Source organism: Gigantopelta aegis, chromosome 3 (assembly GCF_016097555.1).
Source record: "Gigantopelta aegis isolate Gae_Host chromosome 3, Gae_host_genome, whole genome shotgun sequence".
Lineage (NCBI taxonomy): Eukaryota > Metazoa > Mollusca > Gastropoda > Neomphalida > Peltospiridae > Gigantopelta > Gigantopelta aegis.
In genome coordinates, this window is record NC_054701.1 from 62,795,188 (window position 1) to 62,817,804 (window position 22,617).

General features: G+C 40.4%; 1 protein-coding gene across 5 annotated transcripts in view; it reads right to left on the reverse strand.

Moving 5' to 3' along the window:
* Positions 1-7,787: 7,787 nt before the first annotated feature.
* Positions 7,788-22,617, reverse strand: part of LOC121368403 (putative transporter SVOPL) — a 39,191-nt gene continuing 24,361 nt past the window's right edge. For all 5 annotated transcript variants that reach the window (XM_041493112.1, XM_041493110.1, XM_041493113.1 and 2 more), the window contains 8 exons: positions 20,856-20,981; positions 18,840-18,971; positions 18,208-18,355; positions 16,422-16,502; positions 13,789-13,982; positions 12,048-12,137; positions 10,942-11,055; positions 7,788-8,816 (listed from right to left, as the gene is read on the reverse strand). In XM_041493112.1, the coding sequence (XP_041349046.1) occupies positions 8,787-8,816; positions 10,942-11,055; positions 12,048-12,137; positions 13,789-13,982; positions 16,422-16,502; positions 18,208-18,355; positions 18,840-18,971; positions 20,856-20,981 (915 nt within the window). In that variant the 3' untranslated portion in view covers positions 7,788-8,786. The remainder of the gene's footprint in view (positions 8,817-10,941; positions 11,056-12,047; positions 12,138-13,788; positions 13,983-16,421; positions 16,503-18,207; positions 18,356-18,839; positions 18,972-20,855; positions 20,982-22,617) is intronic.

Here is a 22,617-nt window from a genome sequence, read left to right on the forward strand (position 1 = left end):
TTGTTACTCTCTTGGTTATCGTATTGATAATATGGTAGTGGTTAAAAAGAGTCTGTTAGTTGGAAACATTTCAACAAAAGCAGCAAACTTAGGGCAGTTCCTTCAATACAAATGTAGTCGCATCACACAACAGCATCAAGGTTTTCGGTCAATTGGCACTTTAATATGACCTTATCAGTTTCAACCCGAGTGTGTTAAACCAAGATTTATCAGTAGATGAGGTTGATAAACTTTCGATCAACACATATTAATCAATCTGATCAACTGCATTAAGTAATAACAAGCATTAACATGTAACAATATATCTTAATAATAATAATAATAATAATAATGGTCCCCGTCTCTCACAGTCCCAGTCTCTTACAGTTACAACATCCCATTATGCCAACATATAATCATTTAAGTATTCAACCATGCAAATAACAACATTATTACCAGTATTATTACCAGCAGATGGAACAGAGCTGGAGATATCGTTTTGGAAATATTTGTATTCAGATCTGTAACAAAATTTCTTCCTTTCTTATGGAGTACAAAGAGCAATATGCTAAAAATTGGGTGTATTTTATTGATAAAAGTGCTTTTATATTGGTTATATCACATTAAACAATTTAATGTATCTATGACCATGACATTTCACTTTTATCAACAAAAAATAAAACAGCATTTGTATGGTGTACTCTATAGATATCTGAGTGTAATAAATTCACTAAACGGCTAATTCAAGAATTAATACATTTAAACTGAAAGCTAAGGAAAGAAATGTTTGGTTAACAACTCCTCAGCACATTTTAAACTGTGGCTATTTGATGTTTCTTACACACAGCTATTGGTGAGAACATCATTCATTATTTTTGATAACACATACTTAACACGTATATGTGCATTAACATTTTAAAGACATACGACTGGTTACTTCCTAGGTGATGACCAGGTCACCAATGCCATACCATCCAATGAAAAAAATAAAAAATGGTCGAATCGATCACTGAAATTGACTTATTTGATGCACAAGTTAACTGTAAGCGCAAGGGCCATAAATTGGAGAAAACTTGAGTGTTTTCTCTTTTATAGATACATTACCTGTCCTCAAACAAGTGCACCTCCCCCCCACGCAAGTGGTCTGGTCCGAACATCCCAACAGCCAATGGGATGGCCTAAATTCTTCTACTGCATACTGCTCTCTAGTTCCGGTCACATGACTGTAACTTCCTTCTTTTTCCCTGAGCGCATCGCACGGAGAACAGGAAGCGGGGAGGCCCGGGCGGGATGAATCTTGAGGACAGGTAATGTATCTATAAAAGAGAAAACACTCAAGTTTTCTCCATTTCTATAGACATTACCTGTCCTCAAACAAGTGCAGCATTCAACAGATGGTGGTGGGTGCCGAGATCCGTAGATGCTTGTGATAACTCCCCAACCGGAAAGAGGCTGACTAGTGGAAGAATAAGGCCAACCTTGGTAAGCCCTCATCCTAGGGATGCCCGTCACAGACCAATGCAGGTGATGTTAGTAACAACAACCAGAATGGTGGCATCCGTCAGCAGTGGCAGGTACGGCTCCTAGAACACATGGACCAGGAGGCGGAAGCCACATCTCATGCTGGTTCTGACAGGGTGGGAAGACGTAGCCACCAGGGATGCAGGTGTTAGGTAACCCTCACGTATTGAAGTGTTATAGTTTTTCAATAACAAGCGACAACCTAATGAGGTGCATCCGTCAGAACATTGAACAAAACAAGACCCCCGAGTGTTTTCTCTGTCTAGTACACCAAAGATCTGTTAGTTCAATAACGACAACCAATAACCACATGCAGTGCAGGGTAAAGGTTATCGAGACAAAAGTTCCGGCACCAGTACGTGAACTGTGCAAAAGAACAAAAGTCTAAGCAATCCTCATCTGTCTATTCGATGGACATCTCGGTATGCAGCCCAGAATCAGACAGACATCAACGGCGACGAGGACGGCTTGTATTCAACAGAGTCTGTGCAGCAACAACCGGACCCAGATGATGGAACCCCTCAACGTCTTCTGTGGTGACATCCCTCAGATAATAGTTGGCGAAGATGGAGTCCGTAGCCCAGAACCAACCAGTGATAATGTGCTGAATGGGTGTGTTGCAGTGCAGGGACATCGTGGCAGCCAAGGCACGGAGTTCATGCGGATTAGAAGCAGACGGAGCAGGTAAACCCTCCTTCTGATAGGCGGTCAGGATAGAAGACCGGATCCAGGTGGCCACCGTGTTCTTGGTAAGGTCCCTCAACCGACTCTGGTTACAGGAAAGGAAAAGTCTTTTGCGATGTTGTCGAAAAGATCTGGTCCTCTCGATGTACTGGTGCAGGGCTCTGACAGGGCACAACGCCAAGTCCTCAACGTCCGCCGGACCAACGATAGAGGAGAGGGCCTGCACAACATACGAACGAGGCGCTTGGTCTGGTAACTGATTCTTTGCAACAAAGTTCATGAGTAACCCCAAGTTGACTGCACGCCGATCTTGGTGAAAACGTACCAAGTCTACATCAAGAGCATGGAGTTCTGAGACACGGGCAGCCGTGGCAAAACCGAGTAAAAACACCGTCTTCCGCATCAAGTCTTGCAGGGAAGAGGATTCGATCGGCTCATAAGGTGCGGTCGATAACGCTCGTAACACCAGATTCAGGTCCCATCTTGGTGGCCGAAACCGGTGTAACTTGATCATCAAGGCGAAACCCTTTGATCATCTTATGGATCTCAGGAATACCCGATAACTTCGTTCCAGTAGCGACATCACGAACAGTAGCGATGACCGAAACGTACCCAGCGATGGTAGACCCCCTTTAATCGTAAAGTGGTCCGCAGATACAGCCAAAAAACCCCAGCAAGACGAAGTATCTGGATCGTCTGAGGTTTGAGGTTTTGCCGGAAACACCCTCGGTGAAAGCAAAGCCATCTGACGTTAGTAGTAGATGATCTGTGCGCTTTCAAAATGGCCGCCGTAGACTGTGAAGAAAAACCTTTCTTTCTCAAACTCTTGGCGATAAAGTCCACGCGTGCAGTTGGAACAACTGCGGACGTGGATGGTATAGTCTTGACGTGGGATGCAGCAACAGATGATCCCAGTCTGGCAGCGGTAAAGGATGTGGATCGGCAAGACGTATTAGATCTGGATACCACATCCTGGATGGCCACATTGGAGCAATGAGTAACAGGCGACAATGGTACAGCTGAAACCTCTGAAGCACCCTTGGAAGGAGGATTCGTGGAGGAAAAGCGTACGCGTCCATCTGTTCCCAGCTGATGGCCAAGGCGTCGAGATCCAGAGCTTCGGGATCCAGCACCGGAGACACGTAAACCCTCAGCTGATGGTTGAATCGTGTGGCGAAGAGATCGATGTTTGGTGTCCAAAGTCTGTCGCACACCCATCGAAACGCTTCGGGATGGAGCATCCATTCCGTCGGCTGTGGAGACGACGGCCGAGACAGTGTGTCGACTAGTACATTGGAAACCCCTGGAATATGGCGAGCCCGAAGTTGCAACGGAATCTCGTCAACCAGCTTGTAGAGACGATAAGTCAACTGCAGCAGACTGCTGGAGTGGGTTCCGCCCTGACGGTTGATATAAGCCACCGCGGTAGTACTGTCTGTGGCTACCATGAGAGAGGCGCCTGACAGCATCTCTCGCCAATGAAAGATGACGTAACTGACAACATCTCCAACAGGTTGATGTGTAGATCGGCTTCATCTGGAAACCACAGCCACCAACAGGGACTGGACTGCAAGGCGACTGGTAACCGGATCAGCAAATCTGCGTTATTGTACTGAATGCATGGATTCAGAAACAAACTGGATACCGCGACCTCTAAGCATAAAATGTTGCGCCGACGTCAAAATTACTCTTGCAATGATACTTCATGAAACAGTAATAGAGTGATTCAGGAATCAAGACATCGGAAACAGCGACCCCGTGATACAGGCAAGAGCCAAGACAGCGTAGCAACTCGCTACGCTACATGCCCGATATACCTGGAAGTGAAGCAACGCAAAACAGCAACCGGCTAAAATCCACGGCCGTCACACCACCCGGTGCGAAACAGCAGCAGAGACCATCTAGACAGCATCGGTCACGAACTCTGGCGGTAACAACAGTAAACGTCAGTGAGTTGATAAGCCGCAATGAACCATAGGAAAACGGTGACGGTAAAACCCCCGTACCACGTGATGGCAACTGGATAACTTCCGGAACCAGCGGAAGTAGCGACTGTCTTGCATCGCCACCGGATATAGAGAACGATCTGCCGAATGTCGCTGAACCTTCCTCGAACAAGAGAATATCGGTGCACGGGATCTCAACACAAGTGACCGGACCAGTATACTTTCTTCGTCACCAACCCGGAACGCTTGTAACGTCGACCCCTTCACGGCAAAGAGCCGTATGTAGACCACAGGTCTGCCAAGATTACCGGCTTGTGCTGAAAGTCAAGAATGGATCGCTTCAGGCAAGTCGGTTGACGATAGTGTGCAATCGTAGTGCACATCGACGTCACGGAAGATATAAGGTAGACCAACATCAAAGTCGACGGCTAGAACAAGGCATATCCTCTGGCATCCTGCAACATGTACGCTGAACTGAAGCCATCGACAGGACGTGCCAATCTGTAAGTTCTAGGAAGACGTCTGGTCCCGCCGGAAACAGCGTCATCCAAGGCCGGCGTCACACCGTTGAAGGATAGGTTGAAGACGGGATACGTTCGTTGTGACGAATGGGGAACGGCACAAACGAAGTCTACTCAAGTAAACCGACATCGGATCAGTCCTCAAACGGAAACCTTCTAGAATGGTGCGAGTGGACTGTGAAGTGACGAAAGCATATACACCGCAGCGAGACAAACAGTCACAGCCATGTGGGTCACTGCGTCCGGATCTTCTATAACGGAAGGTGCCGACGCATCATCTGGAAAATCGGTCAGTAACCTGGCACAGGCACTTCGATCCAATGTACTGGCTGCATCGGAAACACGGACCGTGGACGGTCCCGTCAGGAGCCGGTGTAACCCTGAACGCCGAATCAGCTGCCGACTGGTGTGGACGGTACGATGTACACGGACCGGCAGGAGCCGGTGGAACCCCTGGACACTGCACCACTTCGATCGATCACGGGACGACGGTACCGAACGGTGAGCCGATGACGCAATTTTCCAATTCGTTACAGGGCTCCGTCTGCTTGCTGGAACAACGATACGCACGGGCCAGTTACTGGTAGCCGTGTAAACCGACGGGGGCCTGTGGCAGCCAACGATCGAATGCCGATATCTGCCGGTGGAACCTCCGTGGCGATCATCGAACCCGGACCCTTCTTGGCTGAAACCGGTGGATGGGCCAGCGGCGGTAGCATATCAGATATGACAGCCAGACAATCCCTCAGTGACAAGTGGTCCGCCGCATCCAGATCTTCCAGCACCGCATGAACCGATACATCATCAGAAAGTCACGTAGCACCCGTGAACAGGCCAGTCGCTCTGGTCATGGCCCGATGGAGATACCGGAGAACCGGACCGTGGGCGGTCCCGTGTGGATACCAAGGAACGGATGACCACATCGTCGTTGGATGTGGCAAGGACGGCAACATGTCGTAGACAGCCGCCAAGCAATCCCTCATAGTCATATGGTCCGTAGAGTCGGGCTCTTCAATGACAGATGCCGCAGGCGCTTCATCACCAAAGTCTCGTAGAACTCGAGCACAGGCCAATCGATGTACCGTAATGGAAGCCGCTGGTTAAACCGGACCGTGGATGGTCCCGTCTAGCCCTCGGAGGCCTTGGAAGCCACATCAACTGAAGGTTGGCGCTGACGATCTATGGAACCCGTAGGGAGCCATACAGGTCATGTGGAACGGCTACGGTCCCGGCTCCGATGCGCCGAAGGGGACTTCCCCGCCGAAGATCGGTGAGCCTTGGAATCCGTGGAGCGTCTATCTGAATGAGCCGGCTTCTTAGAGGGCTGCGTAGAGACCGCAGGCCTGTCATCCGAAGTCTTAAGTAACGGTGGAGCTGAAGAAGCCGCACCACCTGAAGAGGGGACTGGAACCGGACCTGACCCCGAACTCGCCGATTTAGGTAAGGTCGCCATTGACGCCATTGTTTTCTTCCAGCATGGTCGGTAGAATTGAACGTAACTCTTCCGCCACGGAGTCAGCAATCGAAGGCGAAGATTCCACCTTCTTGGTCCTCGAAGATTCCACCTTCTTGGTCCTCGCTGACACCACCTTCAGGTAAGCCGCGAACTCGACATCAGACAAGCCCGCACAAAGGTCGCATCTAGAAGTGAGGCCACACGAACACGACAACCTGGGTCGCCGCCGGCTAACTTCTTCCAGCGTAACACGCTCGAACTAGTCGCCTGAACATTATCAGATATGATAATAGTAATTTTTCAATCTGTGAAAAGAAAGAAAAAACCAACCATAACACAAATACAAAGCCGTAAATAAAGACGCCATTTTGCAAATGGCGTCCGACACGACAACCGGCGATATAACAACATTTCATGTAATAAACACTTGGCAAGTCAAGCGAAATACGCGAAAGACATATGAAAGCTAACGAAAGCTAACGAAAATTAAGGTGAAAAACATTTCACCCAAACACAAAGCCAGTCAACACAGACGCCATTTTTGCAAATGGCGTCCGACACGACAACCGGCAATATAACAACATTTCATGTAATTAAACGCTTGGAAGTCAAGTGAAATACGCGAAAAGAACATACGAAAGCTAATGAAAACGAAGGTGAAAAACATTTCACCCAAACACTAATACAAAACCAAAGGTCTTATAAAAGTTGACTCCAAACAGAGCCAAGCAAAAGGACGTCCAGACCCTTTAGCGAAGAGAAAAAGAAGGAAGTTACAGTCATGTGACCGGAACTAGAGAGCAGTATGCAGTAGAAGAATTTAGGCCATCCCATTGGCTGTTGGGATGTTCGGACCAGACCACTTGCGTGGGGGGGAGGTGCACTTGTTTGAGGACAGGTAATGTCTATAGAAATAGGTTTTAGTTGGCAAAGGCTTTTACATTTATTAAAAAAAAAAAATTTCAGGATATGCAACATTAGTGTCCGTTAAATACCATTATCTTACAACTCATTGTTTAAAAACGTATCCAACTCTCTTTTGCTCGTTAGATACATTAAAAAACAACTTTAACAATAAATGTTATCCAACGGCCACTCGACTACTATCCTCTATATAACAACTTGGCTTGGATAAATCCATAATATAATCCAGACCATAATGTTTTGCTGGGCTACCACATTTTAGATACCTGATAGCCCATAGGCTACCATTAAAAATGTAAACAAAAAACATTTACCCTGCATATGGTTATTTTGAAATTCAGTCTACATACTATTAGTGAGAGAAGAAACCTGCTGCCACACATTCAACTACTACCGTACAGCAGCAAGCAATCCTTTATACACTTTCTCACAGTTGGACTGCAGAGGTTGATAACATGATCGTGCCTAGCTCATAAGATAAAAAGAAAGAAATGTTTTATTTAACGACGCATTCAACACATTTTATTTACGGTTATATGGCGTCAGACATATGGCTAAGGACCACACAGATATTGAGAGAGGAAACCCGCTGTCGCCACTTCATGGGTTACTCTTTTCGATTAGCAGCAAGGGATCTTTTATACGCACCATCCCAGACAGGATAATACATACCACAGCCTTTGTTACACCAGTTGTGGAGCACTGGCTGGAACGAGAAATAGCCCAATGGGTCCACCAATGGGGATCGATCCTAGACTGACCACACATCGAGCGAGCGCTTTACCACGGGGCTACGTCCCGTCCCTTTTTTTATTTATATGATCCTGTGATGCATTACACATCAAGTGAGTGCTCAGGGCTTTAGATTGCACCAAAGTTGAGGTGATAAAGGTTGAGCCTAAAATAAGTATACCAAAATAAATGTGTCGAAATTAAAGTAGAAACATGATAACCTTAAAACATTTTCCCTCAGTTTCAATGGAATGTTAAGCTGTAATTAGATTAAAATAACGTGAAATGCATTTCTGATTATGTACAACTCTTTACTACTTATTATTAACATTAATTGCATTAAAGGGACATACCCTAGTTTTTAAACACTAAGGCATGGTTTTGACTATTAGAGCCATTTTTGATAAATGATATCATACTTTACTTAGATTTTATCGTTTAGATTATTCATTTCCATACATTTGGAGTGTTTTTAGATCATGCTGATGATTTTAATATCACAAAAGGCATTTCTCATATTTTTAAAAACGCACATGCGTCTGAGAAGTAACAGTTATGGAGTCGAGTTTTAGTCTATTTTTAGAGGCTATTTCACCATTTCAAAGTCACAGACTCATGTTTCAGTCAATTGTAACTTTATCCAAATGTGTTACAGGTTTGTAGATTAACTAAACTTAGTGTGCATTTTCATGGGCTGAAACTGGGGTCTGTCCCTTTAAAAAGCCTATTGTGCTCAAATTAATCAGATCAAAAGCCCGGAGTGCCTTACCACTGAGCCATATCCCAGCCCATGTAAATGTAGACACAGCGTACTGAATTTACAAAGCCTGTAACTACATACATTTACATTTCAGAAACACAGGCTTCGTAAATTCAGTCCAATGTGTTTAATTGTCCTTAGTGTTATAGAAACTTTGTTTTGCTGTGTTTTCTAGCCAGTCCTCTGACCGCTAGCGGTGTGTGTTAGGTCCAGCTAAAACTGCAGTGTGTGAGAGATTGTCTTGCTCCTGATCTTCACTCATATCATTGGAACGAGTCGTACACTACAGTTTGCTGAAAAGTAAAACAATATCATCACATTAAGGAAGGAAGGAATGTTTTATTTAACACATTTTAATTATGGTTATATGGTGTCAAAAATATGGTTACGGACCACACAGATAATGAGAGGAGAAACCTGTTTCCGCCATTCAATTAGCTACTATTTCTGATTAACAGCAAGGGATTTTTATATTCAGCATTCCATAAATTGCCTTTTGTTACACCAGTTGTGGAGCACTGGCTGGAATGAGAAATAGCCCATTGATAGATCGATCACGCATCAGTTGAGCGCTTTACCACTGGGCTATGTGACATAATGTCCCGCTCTTGCAAACACAGGCTGCATTGTAGCCCGTATCTTTAACCAGCCTCTAGTAAACATGTGTAGAGAATATACTATTACCCATATGATTAAAAATATCTTGGTATTGGTACATATCAAAGTGATACGTCCCACTATAACGTCAATTGGGACGTAACACTCTGTGACGTCATTGATTGGAGCGCAACACCAAATGAGGTGAGTGATATAAATTAAGATCAATTATGGGTAATAAATAGGATAATAAACTCACTACCATTTCGTATCAGGTTTGTGTCCCTCGTGAAATAATTTTTATTGTTACTCGCTAAAGCTCGTGACAACTGAACATTATTTCACTTGGGACATAAACATGATACGAAATGGAAGCTTGATAAATATCCTATAAATATCAAATTCTGTGAGCAGAATTTTTATCTTGATGAACATTTGTATAAATTCCACATAAAAATAGAACATTTGTTTTATTTCAGAAACAATTTTCATTTTCACTTTCCATCAAGCCAAACTAAATTACACCTGACAAAAACACTTTTAGTGAAGACTGGTACGGGGTATAATAGGTAAACATTTATTTAGTGAATTAAGACTGCTCAAGAACTTGTAAATTATCGCATGCATTAAACCATTTTACAATAATCAGAAGTAGTACATGCAACCAACAGCCAGTGATGAACAAACTGATGAGCTGTAATTGTTCTTAGTTAAATAAAGAAGTGAAATTAATGAAACTGGGTGTCACTGAAACATGCACATTATCTTCTTTCTTTGGGGCCGGGATGTAGCGTTTGCTTGATGCGCGGTCAGTCTAGGATCGATCCCCATCGGTGGACCCATTGGGCTATTTTTCGTTCCAGCCAGTGCTTCACAACTGGTGTAACAAAGGCCGTGGTATGTACTATCCTGTCTGTGGGATGGTGCATATAAAAGATCCCTTGCTGCTAATCAAAAAAGAGTAGCCCATGAAGTGGCGACAGCAGGTTTCCTCTCTTAATATCTGTGTGGTCCTTAACCATATGTCTGACGCCATATAACCGTACATAAAATGTGTTAAGTGCGTCGTTAAACAAAACATTTTCTTCCTTCCTTTGTTTGAAAATGGTTAATCTATGGAGTGTTGATTGTATGGTAACACCTGGTCCAGAAACCTTAATGACATGACATGAATTACTCCTAATTATTATCTCTTTCTTAATATGTGGAGAGTGCCCCGGAAGTTCATTGTACCAAGTTTCAAAACAATCCAATGAAAACTCTAGAAAATAAACTTCAAAGGGAAAGTTGGCAGATGGATGATGGAGGGACATTGGTATTAGAAAAGCTCTGCTGATGAATGTCATAGTGGAGCTAATAAAAACGAAGTAACATGGAAGGAAAGAAGGAAGGAAATGTTTTATTTAACAATATACTCAACACATTTTATTTACGGTTATATGGCGTCAGATAACATGGAAGGAAGGAAATGTTTTTATTTAACAACACACTCAACACATTTGTATTTACAGTTATATGGCATCGGACATATGGTTAAGGACCACACAGATATTGAGAGAGGAAATCCACCGTTGCCACTTCATGGACTACCTTTTTCGATTAGCAGCAAGGGATCTTTTATATGCACCATCCCACAGACAGGATAGTATTTACCACAGCATTTGTTACAGAAGTTGTGAAGCACTGGCTGGAATGAGAAATAGCCCAATGGGTACCCTGATGGGGATCAATCCTAGACCGACTCCGCATCAAGCGAATGCTTTACCACTAGGCTACGTCCCGCCCCGAAGTAACATGGATATGAAAAAAAACTAAACATACTGGCATAGGTCTTCCTTTTGTTTCTATAGGCAGAAAGAAAGCAACAGCTGCACACGACAGACAAATCAAACCGTACACCCAGGTGGCGGCCGTCACTGATGCTGCTAACACAACCTGGAAAACAAATATTGTACATGAGGTTATTCATGAATATGTGCTTTAGTGACTTTGTAGCAGGCTTTTCATTCCAAGAAGTGCAATAGATAAATGAACCCCCAAGAAGCTTCTATCCTACAACCCAAGCATCCTAGGCAAGTACTTTACCAACTGAGCTAAATCCTGCTTCTTAACCTTGACCTTGGCTCAAACTCAGATTCATAAGCCTGAGGACTGACTATAAATGATGAACATCAACCGTAAGATGGTTCTATCCTACAACCCAAGCATCCTAGGCAAGTACTTTACCAACTGAGCTAAATCCTGCTTCTTAACCTTGACCTTGGCTCAAACTCAGATTCATAAGCCTGAGGACTGACTATAAATGATGAACATCAACCGTAAGATGGTTCTATCCTACAACCCAAACATCCTAGGCAAGTACTTTACCAACTGAGCTAAATCCTGCTTCTTAACCTTGACCTTGGCTCAAACTCAGATTCATAAGCCTGAGGACTATAAATGATGAACATCAACCGTAAGATGGTTCTATCCTACAACCCAAGCATCCTAGGCAAGTACTTTACCAACTGAGCTAAATCCTGATTCTTAACCTTGACCTTGGCTCAAACTCAGATTCATAAGCCTGAGGACTATAAATGATGAACATCAACCGTAAGATGGTTCTATCCTACAACCCAAGCATCCTAGGCAAGTACTTTACCAACTGAGCTAAATCCTGATTCTTAACCTTGACCTTGGCTCAAACTCAGATTCATGGTCCTCAGAAGTATAAATGATTAACAGAAACAGACATAAGGCTGGTAGGTACTAGGATCGCATCCCAGTACCAGCCCACACCCAGAACAAGTTTAATGACTCAATGGGTATGTGAAAGGCCTCTACACCAACTTCTCTCTCAGTAACCACTAACTAACTGCCCTGGACAGACAGCCCAGATAGCTGAGGTGTGTGCCCCAGAAAATAGGTATGAATGAAATGAAACTAACCTGGGCTACGAATGGTGTAATCATAGCTCCCACACGAGCCCATGCAGACGCCATGCCCATGCCAACAGTACGCACAGAGGTAGGGTACACCTGCAACATACAAACAACAACACTGTAAGTACATCAAAATATTCAGAGGTAGGGTACACCTGCAACATATAAACAACAACACTATAAGTACATCAGATCAAAATATTCTCACCTAATAAGAATTTTAAACTAGGCCACGACATCATGAGTATTTTGTAAACAAAATTTTCCATTTTCATTATCGATTTTTTTTTTTACTGTAGCATTATGTATTGTGAAAAATTATGAATTGAAATAACTATTCAATGTATCCTGTCTGAGGAATGGTGCATATAAAAATGTAGCTGGTTTCCTCTCTAAAACTATATTAAAATTACCAAAATTACCAAATGTTTGACATCCAATAGTCGATGATTAATAAATCAATGTACTCTAGTGGTGTGGTTAAGCAAAAAGAAAAAGAAAAAGTATCAATGTAGTTTCTTGTGTTTTTCACATGCCATTACAAGAGATGTTCTGATCCAGTTCATGGTGCATCAATTTCTCTCTTGAGCCATTTATATAATACCCAAATTAACAGATTACAAATTTCATATTTAAGTACAGAATAGTTTGTTTTGTTTAACAACATCACTAGAATACATTGATTAATTATCTATCAGCTATTGGATGTCAAACAATTAGTAATTCTCACATATAGTCATCAGAGGAAACCCTTTACCTTTTTCCATTAGCAGCAAGGGATCATTTATATGCACTTCCCTACAGACAGGAAAAAAATATATGAAAGAAATGTTTTATTTAACGATGCATTCAACACATTTTATTTACGGTTATATGGCGTCAGACATATGGTTAAGGACCACACAGATTTTGAGAGGAAACCCGCTGTCGCCACTTCATGGGCTACTCTTTCTGATTAGCAGCAAGGGATCTTTTATTTGCGCTTCCCACAGACAGGATAGCACAAACCATGGCCTTTGTTGAACCAGTTATGGATCACTGGTCGGTGCAAGTGGTTTACACCTACCCATTGAGCCTTGCGGAGCACTCACTCAGGGTTTGGAGTCGATATCTGGATTAAAAATCCCATGCCTCAACTGGGATCCGAACCCAGTACCTACCAGCCTGTAGACCGATGGCCTAACCATGACGCCACCGAGGCCAATCTACAGACAGGAATGCAGAAACCACGGCCTTTAACCAGTCGTGATGCAGTGGTTGGAACAAGAAAAAAATAGATTTCCTTTGCTTCTCAATCAATGGTCACTAGAGCACTAACAGGGGCGGGACGTACCCCAGTGGTAAAGCGCTCGCTCGATGTGCAGTCGTTCTGGGATCGATCCCCGTCGATAGGCCCATTGGGTTATTTCTCGTTCCAGCCAGTGTACTACGTACGACTGGTATATCAAAGGCCGTGATATGTACTACCCTGTTTGTGGGGTGGTATATATAAAAGATCTCTTGCTGCTAATCAAAAAGAGTAGCCTATGAAGTGGCGATAGCAGGTTTCCTCTCTCAATATCTGTGTGGTCCTTAACCATATGTCTGACGCCATATAACCGTAAATAAATGTGTTGAGTGCGTCGTTAAATAAAAAGAAAGAAAGAAATGTTTTATTTAACGACACACTCAACACATTTTATTCGTTAAATAAAACATTTCCGTAAACATTTCTGTCTGGACCACTAACACTACTCTAGATGCTCACCTCTGATGAATATATGTAAATCCAGTTGAAGGTAGCTGAAGAGAACCCTCTCACGGCGAACATGAAGGTGGTCAGAAGCCATCTTGGTACGGACAGCTGCAGCAATAAGAAGAATATACCAGTCCCAGCCAAGTTCAACGAACCTGTCAGTCTCCGACCTATGCAGTCTATAAGCAACATGTTGACAGGAAGACCTGAATGTAAACACAAGAGATCATGTTTAATTAATTCTGTGTTCGGGGTCACTCAAATCTGAAATTGGACAAATATATATATATATATTTATATTATATATTATTATACAGACTTGTAATTAAGGTATCATATAATCATAATCCATCATCAAAATAAACTGGAATAAATATGTTTAAATAGTACTTGAATAAATATACAGATTTTTGTGTGCAAAATGCCATGTCCTTAACGCTGGAATTACTCATATAAATAAAACAAAACATTTGGAATAAAATTAAAACAATATTTTACTATGAAGTATTTTAATTCTTTTTAATAGCAGTATAGCATTGATTACATGATTCTGAATGAAAACTGAAGGCTAATTTTTTTTTAACCTACACAAACATGTGGGGGAAAAACAATGAAATGTGAAAAATCAATGCTCTATTGGTTTCTTTACAAAAAGATTTGATGTAACAAAAACACATTGGGGATCCAAAACATAATTCCTAACACATATGGCCACATGTGTTTTATGTCAGACTGGGTTCAGAACGGATGAGGTCTGAAGTGAAGCTAGTGATGTCCTATCTGTGGGGAAGTGCTTATTAAAGGTCCCTTGCTGCTAACTACCAAACGTCCAATCTCTTACTACATTACCAGACAGGACAGCACATACCATAGCCTTTGATATACCAGTTATAGAGTTGTTTGATCATATGACGCAAGGACTTTATCTATTTAGTTTGAACTCACTCCAACTTTTGGAGTAAAGACAGTGTAATTGTTTTTCATTTCGGAGACTAATTTAATTTAGTCTTTCTAGCTAAAAGAAATTATTGTCAAGATAACTCAATACAAGAAAAAGCCTCACTGAAATGTGTGTACACCACTAATATTGTAATCTGAACAAGATAATCAAAATCATATTGCTACACAAGAAAGAGTCAAAGGGATATTACATATTTATACTTATTTTCGTGCTTCTGTGCAATTAAGGTTCAAGCAGGCTGTCCTGGAAACATACCTCAGTTATCTGGGCTGTCTGTCCAGGACAGTGGCTTAGTGGTTAGTTGTTAGTGGTTAATGTGAGAGAAATCGGTATATAGTGACTGTAAACACTGAATTGTTAAACTTGCTCTGTGTGGGAGCCAGTACCGGGATATGAACCCAGTACTTACCAGTGTTACGTCAAATGGCTTAATCACTACACCACAGCGACCAGTTAAATTGTGACTGCTTTCATGAATCACTGTTAAGTGTTTCACCTATAGGAAAACTGCCATTTCTTAGTACAAAACAGTTTTAGTGTTTCACCTATAGGAAGACTGCCATTTCTTAGTACAAAACAGTTTTAGTGTTTCACCTATAGGAAGACTGCCATTTCTTAGTACAAAACAGTTTTTGTGTTTCACCTATAGGAAGACTGCCATTTCTTAGTACAAAACAGTTTAGTGTTTCACCTATAGAAAGACTGCCACTTCTCAGGAAACCTGTTAAGTGTATCACCTATAGAAAGACTGCCACTTCTCAGGAAACCTGTTACGTGTTTCACCTATAAGAAGACTGCCACTTCTCAGGTCAAAACAGTTTTAAAGTGTTTCACCTATAGAAAGACTGCCACTTCTCAGGTCAAAACAGTTTTAAAGTGTTTCACCTATAGGAAGACTGCCACTTCTCAGGTCAAAACAGTTTTAAAGTGTTTCACCTATAGGAAGACTGCCACTTCTCAGTTTAAAGTGTTTCACCTATAGGAAGACTGCCACTTCTCGGGAAACCTGTTAAGTGTTTCACCTATAGAAAGACTGCCACTTCTCAGGAAACCTGTTACGTGTTTCACCTATAAGAAGACTGCCACTTCTCAGGTCAAAACAGTTTTAAAGTGTTTCACCTATAGGAAGACTGCCACTTCTCAGGTCAAAACAGTTTTAAAGTGTTTCACCTATAGAAAGACTGCCACTTCTCAGGTCAAAACAGTTTTAAAGTGTTTCACCTATAGGAAGACTGCCACTTCTCAGTTTAAAGTGTTTCATCTATAGGAAGACTGCCACTTCTCGGGAAACCTGTTACATGTTTCACCTATAGGAAGACTGCCATTTCTCAGGAAACCTGTTAAGTGTTTCACCTATAGAAAGACTGCTACTTCTCAGGTCAAAACAGTTTTAAGGTGTTTCACCTACTGGAAGACTGCCACTTCTCAGGTCAAAACAGTTTTAAGGTGTTTCACCTACTGGAAGACTGCCACTTCTCAGGTCAAAACAGTTAAGAGTTTTACCTACTAGAAGACTGCCACTTCTCAGGTCAAAACAGTTAAGAGGTTTACCTACTGGAAGACTGCCACTTCTCAGGTCAAAACAGTTTTATCACTTTGCCCACAGGAGAACTGCGTCTCCCAAGACTGGTTAAACAAAGATTACATAATTTACTGCAAATTATTACTAATAATTAATACTCACATATGAATTCTCCAAGAGTTGATATTATCATAGTTTTATAGTCTTCGGAGGTTAAGTAATTGCACTTACAAGAATGGCTATCTGAAATAATCAAAGGAAATAAAATATTTAAACAAAGATGAATGAATGAATGAATGAATGAATGAATGAATGTTTAACGACACCCCAGCACGAAACATACATCGGCTATTGGGTGTCAAGCTATGGTAATGCAAATAAATAAAGTGATGATCAACATCAATATAAAAATTCAAGGTTTAAACAAAAACAGTGTAAAGAACAGTGTAAAGAACTGTGCAAAAACACAAATATCACAGAATTTTACGGATACTGAATTTTACTCAAAACTTCAATTTTGTGCTGTATTGGCCATTCTCAAAGAGAATGTTACACCCCTGCACCACGGTGAGGTTACAGCACGCACAGGGGTAAACAAAGATGAAACATTTGTGGTTTTGCATAACAATTTGCACCACATTCTAACAATTTACAAGCCATGAGATAAAGCATATTGTACTCCCGACAGACATATGCATGTATATAGCTTGTGTCACAGAACTTAAGAAAGAAAAAGATGATTGTGAACAACCAAAGACAAATTAAAAAGAAGGGGACAAAATACTGATATTAATAATGAGCATATTATTGGGACATTCCTGAGTTTGCTGCATTATAAGATATTTCCGAAAAATAAAATATTTCTACGATTAAACTTACATATCAAATATATTTTCTTGTTTAGAATATCAGTCTGTATATTCAATGTATTTCTGGTTGTCTTAATATTTGTAAGAAGCCCAAACTGGATTTTGTCTTCAAATCATTTCATATGTATGAAAATATATATATTAGGAAATAAAATGAAATGTAACTTAGTACAAATATAAGAATGATCAGAAACACATTTAATATACAGCCACTAATATTTTATGCAGAAAAATATATTTGATATGTAACTACAATCATTAAAAAGTCTCTGTTAGTCGACAACATCTTAAAAATTGCAGCAAACTCAGGAATGTCCCTTTAAGAAGAAGAAAACAACTGATAATGAATTCAAACAATGGGTGGGCCAAAGTTATAATATTTTTAGCATCCCGTTCTTTCAAAAATAAACAGATGGATAACTTATACTTTATTTCAATTAGATGCACTATTCACAGGGATACATTGTATTAATATAAGAATTATAAATTAAACTATTTCTGTTCTACAAAACTCACAACCAACCTCTCAAGACCGGACCTTCTCTAAAGTGGAATTCTCTCAAAACCGGACATTTTCTATGGTCCCATGATTTTTTGCATCTTTTGACGCTGAAGTTTACCTTTATAAACCAGAAATATCTCTAAACTGAAGGTCGGACAAATAATTCAATCCCAAACTCATTATTTAGTGCAATTTGTATCTCTGAAAACTGGACGATCAGACCGTTGTCAATCATGGTGCCACTAATTGTTTCGTTTATTGTCACTTCGCTGTCTTCTGCTGGATTACATGACTGCGAACATAGCTATAGCTAGTGCAACATGCAAATGCTCTGGTTAGCCATTAGATGTGTATTCACCGTTACCGTTGGCAAATAACAAGCAATTAAAGATCAAGTGACAGCTTTGACATCAAACATTAATCCACTGTCTTCTTATTATTTGAACTTGATTTTGTTTTAAAACCGTTTATGAGAAGCTTGGAAAATCATTCTCATCAAGTCAAATTCTGCATACCGATAAGCACTAAATGTGCCTTCTACCAATTAGAATGGAAAACTAAAATGATGTTTACTTACTTTTCTCATTTTCTACCCTGAGTATTTCCGCACTGGCTAGCACCATCCCGTAGTAGGCGAATGCTGTTCCAAACCACAGCATCCACAGCTGTAGCGTGCTACGCAAATACTCCCTGCTAAACAGGTCTCGCACTCTTCCCGTTTCTGTCTGAAAACAGACATCATGATCAGTGAAGGGATGGGACAGAAAAGGAAAGAAATAATATTATTTGTTTTTACACCACCTCATAACATTTTAAAGTATGGCTATTTGATGGTTATGCTGCATTCATTAGGTGCTCATGAAAACAGTGAAATCACAAGTTTCAAATTGTGAACACCACTTCACCAAGTGGAGAGATTTAAGGCGATTTATAGACAAGATACTATGTCACTCCAATTCCGAATGATTCGGTGTATGTTCCAGAACATGAGACATTTTGTGTTTGATATATTGTTAGTGCTTTACTAAATGGTGGGAAACATTTTTCAATATCACAATTTCTGTATTTTAAAATTTGCTTGGTGTGGTAAATCTATATTGACATGATATCGATACCAAGCGGTATATACGGTATACGGCCCAGCTCTAATTACAGACTACATATAGCCCTGTTTAAGATACTAAAAGAAGTACAAATCGGCTATGAAACCTGAACTTGGGACTTGACAAGTCTTCCCTCCGGCAGTTTAGACTTGTTGACCTTGGCAGCATAATTTAGGTTCCGCAGAGCTTTGTCATACTGTCCCGTAGCCACCAGGTATCGGGCACTCTCTGGAATGAACTGACCAAACAGAAGAAACAGTTGTTAACAGATTTTAGTATTATACTATTAACAGTTTTGTAGAATTTGCTACCAGGTATTGGGCAGACTGTGGAATGAACTGACCAAATAGAAGAAACACTTGTTAATAGGTTTTAGTATTATACTATTAACTGACAGTTTTGTAGAATTTGCTACCAGGTATTGGGCCAACTCTGTAATGAACTGACTAAATAGAAGAAACACTCGTTAATTTCAGTACTGTACATTAACAGACAGTTTTGTAGAATTTGCTACCAGGTATTGGGCCAACTCTGGAATGAACTGACCAAACAGAAGAAACACTCATTAATTTCAGTACTGTACATTAACAGACAGTTTTGTTGCATCAAACAGTCCAGAAATTAAGGACTAGTGTAACAACTTTCATGGTCAGTCCACTACATGGTTGTAGCATGCTATTAAGGATTGTCTGTTATTTGTTTTACGTTCATCGGGGTATATGAACAAAAACTAAAAATTTGCAAACTGTGTGAATTGGCAAAGCCGTTCTCACTGAAGTTTGTGGGTGATTTGTTTTGTTCATATACCTCGATGAAAATAAAAGAAATAACAGACAATACTTATAATTAAATTTCACACATACATACTAATAATAACACTAAAGTTCATATTTTATTTTGAATTATTTTTTTATTCTTCAACTATAAGACAAACTACCACTATAAAATGATGTTATCAGATATGACGTTCCCTGAGGTAAAAAAAATTCACATTCATCAAGAAATAAACAAACTCACATTGCTACGTCTGGACCAATGGGATGACGTTATATTGTAAACAAACTCACATTGCTACGTCTGGACCAATGGGATGATGTTATATTGTAAACAAACTCACATTGCTACGTCTGGACCAATGGGATGACGTTATATTGTAAACAAACTCACATTGCTACGTCTGGACCAATGGGATGATGTTATATTGTAAACAAACTCACATTGCTACGTCTGGACCAATGGGATGACGTTATATTGTAAACAAACTCACATTCCTACGTCTGGACCAATGGGATGATGTTATATTGTAAACAAACTCACATTGCTACGTCTGGACCAATGGGATGACGTTATTTTGTAAACAAACTCACATTGCTACGTCTGGACCAATGGGATGACGTTATATTGTAATGAATGTAACAGAAATTTAGTTATTTGAAGTTGCACAAATCAAGATTCTTGGTTCCTTGCTCAGGACGTAGAATAAGAAACAAATATTTGTTTTAACTTGAGCAAGTTATTTGGTTATTTATCAACATTTGGTCAATAAAAAGTGAAAGTAAACCCATGCATTCACATGCTACTCTGAATGCCAGCAAGGCATCTTTTATTTGCACTTTTCCACAGATGGGATAGTATGTCTATTAATAATTTTAATGGTTTCATTAGCTGGAAAGGACGCTTAATTTGTTGTAAAACCAGTTTTTGAAAATGTATTTAAGAAACAGAATTGCTTGCACCCACTAGATACATGTTGAACAAATTCATTTTAATATATTATATAGTATCTAACAGCCGCTTGTGTTGTTTTTGTTGTTTATACTTATTTTCATGCTTATATCCAATGAAGGTCCAAGCACGCTGTCCTGGGCATACACACCTCAGCTATCTGGTCTGTCTGTCCACGACAGTGGGTTAGTGGTTAGTGAAAAGGGTGTAGTGGTTGTACAACTACCCACTGAGTTGTTAAAACTCGTTCTGGGTGGGAGCCTGTACCGGGCTGCAAACCCAGTACCTACTACATGTACCTTTATGTCCGACAACTTAACCATGACACCACCGAGGTCGGCAGAAATATGTGTGTGTCTATTATGTATAAGTACTATATACAAGCAAACCAACAAACCCAAAGTAGTGGGACCACCGTCAAAACAGGAATGGCTGAAAATGCGAGCAGCCATCGCCACCCGATAGTCGGTATCACAAGAGCAGCAAGCAGAATCTCAAACATAGAACCAGCCGCCCAGAAAATCTGAAAAAATTAAAACAACATCTTAACCAATAACCATTTTATGATAAAGTTAACCTGTTAACCCTACCGGATTTCGCGGTAGTCTCCCGGCATTTATCAAATCTTCCACAAACCTGCGCGGGAGACAATTTCTCCTGCTAAATGACATTTTTGTAAGCATAAAAAAAAAAATCGATCCCATTTTGCCAAGATAACATAAGGGAAGTAACTCTGCCTTTTTTTTCTCATTTAGAAAATGTCAGCTACTTTCGGTTTCCGAGAATGTAACAGGCCGAATTGTCCCGACTGTTTAATCTTTGTCAAAGTGAGAATTGTGGGATATTTATATTCATAATATTGTTAAAAAAGCATATGGAGTTTATAAAATGATGTGTTATTATAATGTTTGTTGTCATTGTAATAGCTACAAAGTGTGTTGCCGCTGATTCAACAGGCTGTGTATTGACATTCAGTGTTGCCATATATAAAACTATCCAATTTAGTCCTAATAATGCCTCTGAATTGTAAAACGTCTTCCCACTAGATTACATAATGGAACTATGACGAATCTTAAGGCTTTAAGTGTCTTCGAGATTATTCACAATTATCTTTCACGAGCATACAGTAGGTTACGGTGAAGGAGAATGTTCAAATGAAAATGAAAACAAATTTTAATAAAAGTAATACCCATTGCAAAATCTAATTTTTTTATGTATGCTATTAAACAAAGGGGGGTATGTGTAGTAGTGTTAGTATAAAGTGCTCAAACTGGCAGTAACTAGTGGGAATTTCCCTATTAGCTCAGTTGGTAGAGCGCTGGACTCTCAGTACGAGAGTCTGTGGTTTGAATGCCCACAGTGGAGGATTATTTTTCTGTTACATATGGAAGAGCAGAAAAAAGAGAATACACTTTATATGCTTGTAAAAATTATGAATGGTCCCTTAAATAATGAATAAGAGTTTGTTTGTTTGTTTTATTTAACGAAACCACTTGATCACACTGATTTATTAATCATTGGCTACTGGATGTCAAACATTTGGTAATTTTGACATTAATTAACAAGGGATCTTTTATATGCATCATCCCACAGACAGGATAGCACATTCCACAGCCTTTGATATACAAGTTGTGGTGGAACCAGAAATAGCCCAATGGGCTCACGGATGGGGATTGAACCCAAACTGACCGCGCATCAAGCGAGTGATTTACCACTGGGTTACATCCCGCTCCTTAATGAACAAGAGAACCATTGAGGTACATGATACGACCATCAGGAGTTTGATGGAGAAGCACACACATTACTGAATGGGTTAAATAAATTATTAAGATATGGCCCAGACAACGATTTCCTTGTAGGTAGTTATGGTAGGCCTATATGACACATCGCTATTCCAAGTTCAAATTCAAACTGTGACATCACAAATTAACTTGTTGATTGCCTTTGTTGGATTATGCAACAATACAATTTATAAAATAGTAGGAAATGACATTTCAATGTAATTTGTTTTATGAGTATGTAATTCACAAAATAATTATTACATTTCACCACAAAAATTTAAAATATTTTTGTTCACTATGCCACTTTGAGACTACCCCTTTAAAACAGTAATACAGCCAAATATTATTATCTTTGTATGTAATCTTGAGAGCCCAGGA